The following is a 7,155-nucleotide window of genomic DNA, read 5'->3' on the forward strand; positions in this document are numbered from 1 at the left end:
CCATCCACCTGTTCAGGGATTTTAACTTGGATAGTATTGAATTTGAAGGTGATCAGATGTTGGAGCCTAAGAAGGTAAAGTATTAAATGGTAAGGCTGTTTTGTATTAAAGGTACAAAAAAAAGAAAAAAGCATGTCTACAAATCTCAGACCAGGCCAGTCAGGGATTAACCAGCAGAAACACCCAAAACCTATTTCTAATCAGCCCACAGCAGCCCAGGCCCAATAACAGAATGCGACTCCAAAGGAACAGTAGGCATCTGAACATGGAGCTTAAACCTCATTATGGCCTTGGATGCTGAACCCACCGTCCTTCAATGGGTAAATGTTCTTGAGGTTCGATAGTCATCTCTGTGCAGAAGTGTTCTACACTACTGGGGAGGTGACCGTAAGTACGACAGGTTAAACTACTACAACCAAAGTGTTCCACCCCAACAACAACAATGGCTTTTCTGCTATTGAAAAAAATACAATGCACATTAGTGATTTGAAGAAATTCAAAAAAAAAATAAAAGAAAAAAAAATCAAGAATTTCCAATCCAGCTTGGCCTTGATCAAAATGTTGGCATGTGATAAACACCCAGTGAATGTTGCGTAATCATAAGGTGGTCTTCTGCTGAAATTACAAGCACTCTAAAATCCTCTTCATTAACTGCCAAGAAGTGAATCCAGTCCAACAATAGCTTACTGTGTCCAAGAACCAAAGGGCGTTCAACTTCTCACGATAAAGTACAAGGACAACTGAATTGTGACATCAGAACAACCCTAATGTCCAACACGGCAACAATGTAATGGATGCAATTCACAGTTCTTCCTCCAGTTAAGACCAGCAGTGTTTCCACATAAAACACTTCCCAAACCATATGAAATTTCACTATTGGGGCTTCCAGTTATATCCTGAAGACAAGTTCTTTTTCTAACCTTACAGGAGCATAAGGAATGATACTTGCAATTTTCTTTCCCTCCAAAAATGGCAGTTCATCCAAGCAAGGAATCTTATCAAGCCACACAAAATCATTCTCCTGCTCAAGTTTCTGAAGAATCTCAGCAAGTGCATTAATTTCTTGTTCAAAAACTACACGCCAACTCTGTTCGCTTGGTGATCTTCTGTTCATCTCATTGACAGCATGACGAAGAATTCCTATTGCAAGACCCACCTGCCCATTTCTGCTCAATTCTGTAGCCATGTATCTCCTGCTTCTTGATTCATGCATAATGCTGCTTAAGGAAATGAACTCCTGCAGTTGATCACCGCACTTCTATAAGAACACTAAGGGCAAACAATTTATATGAGCAGTAAGGCGGGAAAATAAATGCAACGCTAACTTCTCAAGAATTTTACGCCTATCAAGAATTTCAGATGCACCAACATTCAAAAACACCATGTGCACCTATGTAATAGCATTACATGAGGGAACAAGAGAAAGATCATGACAGTGAAATTGTTAAAACATAAATGCTTCTGACACGAACAGGGTAAAAGCACAATTCAATAGATCCTCAAATTTACCTGAAATGAAATGGACTATATATCATCCTCATATCTATACTAAAGAAGATAAAGTGCTTCCAACATTTGAACCAACCCAGAAAACAAGAATAAGCTAACTGATTTCATATACAACATCAAGCACTTACATTTAAGAAAGACAAAAAAAATAACAATACTTGCTTGTTTCACAGTCAAGTACTTTCCAAATTTCAGGATCGTGAGATGCTTATTTAAAGTTAGAGTGACTAAGCAAACACTGGACACCATTTAGTGAAACAGCATCTGCTACAACCACACACATAAGACATCCAAGATGTTTCCGCAGTTGGCAATTATTGAATTCACATGCTAAAGAGGACACACCAGAGCATAGGGTACAGCGGTGCTGGAGACAGCAACACCCCAGAGTTACCCCACAAGTGTAAAGAGGAAGGAGTAGTATGTCATCACCACAATCTGATAACAACAATGAACCAGTTAAGACTTAAGACCATGGAGACAACCAACCTCATCCCCCCAGTCAGGCATATGCTTGAAAAAATGTGCATAACCTAACATAAATCGCATCAATAGCAAGACATGTCCATTACTATGCACATGATTGATCTAGAAAAATGAAGCCATTTCAGTGACAAGCACCATAAATGATCTCCCTAACAGTGAAATAACAAAGGCAGAGGTGAAGCCAGAAATATAAATTAAGTTGGCCCAAATGCTTAGCAAGACACAATTGAGAATGCAGAACAAGGAATAAACAAATGAGGACTTGTGGAAACAGATGGTTCAAAGAATCAAAAGGTTATTAAAAAAGCTTCACCGCCCTTACATGCTACAATAAGCTTAGCCATCAGAGGCTTAGGATTGCATTGCAGATGCAGCTAATAAAGCAAATAGACAAAAAATAAGCATTATCTTCCTTCATCAAAGTGAAAACTGAAAATAGAACGTACAATTAGTTGACTTGATATATTGCTCAAATCGCCTATGTTTGAGTCTATGATGGTCATAGCCTCAATAAGCAACTGAGTAACACCATAATGTAGCTTCGCGAGAAGGCTCCCCCTGCTAGCTTTTTCTTCAGCTTTCCTTGTTGTGACAGCCTACCATTAGATGAAATGAGTCAACTACTTTATAAGAGAGAAAGTTAAAAGTAATGAGGAGTTACATATGGCATCAGAATAAATGGCTGTACGGATTAAAAAGTTGGCATTTCCCACTTCCCTAATGCAGGAACATCATCATAATGCACAAGCAACACATGATATTCATGAAGGAGAGTTAACCTGTGCTTCAGCCAGGCAAATAAGGCACATAATAGAAGACATCGAGGTTGTGACTTCTGGTGGTCTTTCCGGAGGAAGAAAAGGCTGAAGAACGGGGAGTATGGTGTGTGTCAGATAGTTGTAAACACCAGCAGCTTTCCTGAAAAGAGTAGCAGCCTGTACAAGGTCTGCAGAAACAGTGTATATGTAAACAGTTCTATGTAAGGCAACCATAATACAGAAATAATATCACTTTGTAGGTGGAACAACCAACCGTCTGGTAGCACTTCAAAGGCTCTTTCCCGCATAAGTGCACCATAAAGAAAAAGGATCATTCCAAGTTCATATCGAAGATTGTCTATCCGAAAGAATTTAGGGCCTATAAGACTGAAGAATGAAGATGCGCTAAGTGCACTATTCCATTGCAAATTAAGATCTACCATCCACTGAAGCATCCGAGGGTCGCTACCATTCATATCTGCATGCTCTATTAAGTTCTCCAACAAAGGCAAATAATTCTCCAATTTTTGCAGATCCTAGTGAGAAGAGCCAAATCAAAAACTAGGCCAACATAAAGGAATGCTGTGAAAGGCAAAATTAAAGACTACCTGTTGATGTCGAGAAGTAATTCCTCCAGACATTTCCCTAGCAATAGCTTCTGAAATGAAGGTGCTTCCATTTATAGATTCTTCAAGTGCTTTCCTCCTGGAACTTAGCTCTTTCAGTTGCTCCAGTGTATCAGAATCATGTGCATGGTATGCTTCTTCAAATAAAACCTGCTAAGATAAATAGTATACCACGTCTCTGCAGATTTGATATTAACTCTCAGGAGCACAATAAGATTCAACAAAAAAAATTCATTTAAGTGCTCAATGAGAAGGGACTTGTAGTTTCATCGATGGCCTCTAACTATTGCGGAGAACGAGTTTTGTTGCATCACAGATGAGCTGGTATTGCAACTCTATCCTAAGAAAAGTAGTTTAATGTAACAACGCGGCCCCCTGCCACATCGGGTGGCACATTCAAAGTCATCCAGGATGCTTAGTCATTGAACGATATAATGCTTTGACATGGCTTTACTTCTTTCCAACAAGTGAATGGGAATGGGCATCAAGCTTCCTGTTCAGCATTGCCAAAACTGTCTGATAAGCAAAGAAGCCTTGAAAGGAGCTATGGGTTTTGCAACTCCGTAAAAGTCAGAGCCACGCTTTTGCTAATTCACGGGAATCAGGCTCAAGAACAGAGCATTAGATCCCAGTAAAACTCCTATAGATCGCTATGTATTGAACTAAGTTGCTCATATGAACAAACGAAAACGTATCCCACACAAGAAAAAAGAAGTAAAGAATCGAACCAAGATATCAGAAAGATTTTGGGGCAAGTACCATCGACGAATTGGAAAAATCAGAGGAAAAGAAAAACTAATAATTCGCCGCATAAAGTAACTAGAGGCGCCAAACGACAACCTCCGCCAAAGTCCACAATAAAGAAGAGTATAAAGTTTAAAACTTTGAGCTGCCAATCTCAATCGTAAATATCGAAAGGACATCAAGTATTCCTTAGACAAGATACAAGGTTCGGAAAGGAATTCGCTCGAAATTCTAATTATGGAGGCAAAGAAAGAAAAACTACCTTCCTGGTCTTTAGTTTCGAAGGATCATGGAAGTGCAGCAACATCTTCAATCCCGAGAAGAAGAAGAATAAAAAACAAGAAAACAAAAAACCCAACCAAAAGAAACCAATCGCTCCCCAAAATGGGAAAGCACGGTAAAAAGAACTGAAGAAGCTTCTTTAGGAATCCGAGAGTAGCTCGGAAGAATCCTCGAAGGTGGTAGCGCCCGCGCTGGCTTCTTGTTCTTGTGCTTTCTTGATCTGCTGCTGCCGCTCGTACTCGAGCACCTGCTCCATCATCTTCTGCTTGTAGCGAGTTTCGATGCGGTACTTGACGTAGAAACCAAGAGCGCCGCCGACGAGGGTGCCCGCGATGATCCTCAAATACGCCCACCCTTTCGATGCCTCCATCCTTACCTTCCCACCGCCATTCGTCTCTCTCTCTCTCGGTGTGACACTGACGGGTTTGACTGGGCATTGTGTTTGCATATAAATTATTCCTTTATCAATGCGAGCCCTTCAAATGGAACCACCATACCAAAGGGACAGACAGACTAGATCATAAAGCACCTCATCAATGAAAATCTCCCATAGCTAAGTGAAAAGAAAGATACAAGGAGCAGCTTTTTATGAGAATTGAGAGCTGGTTTCAGCCATCTTTTATCAGATATTTCTTTAGACCTCTTAAAATTATGAAAAAAAAATGAAGATGTGATATACCCAGAATATATCATTTTGAGACCATTTTGTGATGCAGCCATCAACATTAAAAAAAAAGTCATACCGCTTACAAATAATTTTTCATCCTTTTACTGCCATTTCTTTTCGCTAAAAAACTAATAACCAAATCCCTTGAAGTTTGTAAAAGTTCTCATGATCAAATTACTTGTTGGCGAGACCTCTTAATATGGAGATCTAAAAAATGCATAAAATGTAAATAGTATTAGCACTAAAAAAGTTAAAAGTGATGTAGGTGGTGGAAATGTCGGTGCTGCAAAAGATGATTGGAAGAGTGCGATGGAAACAAATATCATGTAGAACAAAACATAAACCGATAGACAAAAGAATACGGAAGGAATAATTTATTAAAATTCATGCTTTTTCATGTATACATGTGTGTCGTGTGTAAATGTGTTTTTTTCTCACGACAACAAAAACTTCTCAGGCTGTGAAAGACCTGACTGTGTTCATTTAACCTACCCTACTCATGGTAAACTTTTCAACAGTACTATGACATGTGAATACCTTATATGTCCATTTTATTTGTTAACCCGCTCGTCCGGATACTTGTTATTGACTGTTCTGCAGTTGTTTGTAGTGATGAGGACAAATTTTACCTGGTTAAAGCGATAACAAAAATATGAAAACCTAACTTGAAAAAAAAAGATTCTTGAATGTGAAAAGCTGGGTTTGCTTCAAGAAGCATAGCTTAGTTAGTTGGGACAGATATAAAGAAACATGTCTTTAATTTAATTCTTGTGAGTACTGTGCTTCTTTATTTATTTAAGTGATAGGATAGGGTAGCTAAATTGAAAGGTGCAATATTAGTATCTTTATCACGGACGTATCGCAGGACCCATCATCATTGTGACCGACGTAACATAGGACCCAGATGCAGGAAGAATGGGGAGCTTCAAGCCTTTTTTTTCAGGAACCTATCGCTGACTCATAATGTGAGACGCTGGGACAGATAAAAAGTGATAAAAACAAGTTCTCGCTGATTGCGAATATTGTGAGTCATCGTAGCACGGCCATAATTATGATGGAAGTGGAGGAAAAAAGTGTTGGCCATGGCGGCCTGGTTCATGGAAGGGAGTGGTTGAGAGCAAGGAAGCTTGTATGTATCCCGATTCCATAATCATATCATCTCATTCTTCCACTGGCCCAATAATTCTTTCTTTCTCGTTCTTTGTGAGAAAGCCTTCAGTTTCCGTTTCAATTCGTTGAAGTTCTCGTTTACACTTTACTTTTTAAATTTGCAAATCCAACTTCCAAGTATCTTCTTCATCTTTGTTCGGAGTACGTACCACCATCTTCTTCTCAAGTCACTAGTTTTTGCACGGTTTGCATGTCTAGATATCGTCTTTAATCTGTCCTCCACAATCAGAAAAGGTCCGAAGTTTTGTGTGCTAACTTGGATTTCTGAAAACACTACCAAGGAGCACTGCTTCCCGTTGATAACTTCTCCAAATTTTGATTTGTTACTTATTGTTGTCATAAATTCAAGGGTATGCATGACATTGGTAGTTTTGATTATTTTACTACAGTGAATTAGACTGTATCTGACTTTTCATGCGGATTCTCTTAACAGACTTTCAGCATATTATTGCAAGACGCGAATAGCCATGTAAGTTTCAACATTGTTGTTAAACTGGGATGTTGACTGGTCTGAAATCCTAGCAGAGGGAATTTACGTGAGGACATTTTTCAATTGAGCTGAAGATTTTAAGAGCTAATCTGTTCTGAAGATGAGAAGATTTACCATAATCATGGTATAAGATTTGGTGGGTTGATTTCAGTAAAGTACAATCGTCAGCTACAGTCTTCGGGGAACAAACCGGACCACAGAGGGTCTGCCACTGGTAGGAGATGGACTCCGGTGTTGTCAGTCAACCCTATGCCCTCCACCATTCCCTTGCTTCTCTCTGCGCAGGAACGGCAGTACGCCCCTCCTGGGCTAGAAGACAATCTCCGAAAAGAACGCATTATTATTTTTTTCTTTTTGTCATCCATTTACATTCATCCACGTTTTGGCTTCTCCCACATTTCTTTTTGCCAAAATGAATAGGTA

At 39.3% G+C, this 7,155-nt stretch overlaps 1 protein-coding gene across 2 annotated transcripts; it reads right to left on the reverse strand.

Annotated features, from left to right (window-relative positions):
* Nucleotides 1-82: 82 nt before the first annotated feature.
* LOC116264570 (uncharacterized) lies at nt 83-4,567 on the reverse strand. 2 transcript variants are annotated; one of them, XM_031644869.2, is made up of 6 exons: nt 4,386-4,567; nt 3,362-3,529; nt 3,028-3,289; nt 2,775-2,941; nt 2,442-2,591; nt 83-1,237 (listed from the first exon to the last, which is right to left on the reverse strand). In XM_031644869.2, the coding sequence occupies exons 1-6, from the start codon at nt 4,428-4,430 to the stop codon at nt 890-892; spliced, it is 1,140 nt and encodes a 379-aa protein (XP_031500729.1). In that variant the 5' UTR covers nt 4,431-4,567; the 3' UTR covers nt 83-889. The 2 variants fall into 2 exon arrangements, with proteins under 2 accessions (XP_031500729.1, XP_031500731.1); XM_031644871.2 differs by having other exon boundaries at nt 3,362-3,557; nt 4,386-4,509.
* Between the last annotated feature and the right edge of the window lie 2,588 nt (nt 4,568-7,155).

This window comes from Nymphaea colorata, chromosome 11 (assembly GCF_008831285.2).
Source record: "Nymphaea colorata isolate Beijing-Zhang1983 chromosome 11, ASM883128v2, whole genome shotgun sequence".
Lineage (NCBI taxonomy): Eukaryota > Viridiplantae > Streptophyta > Magnoliopsida > Nymphaeales > Nymphaeaceae > Nymphaea > Nymphaea colorata.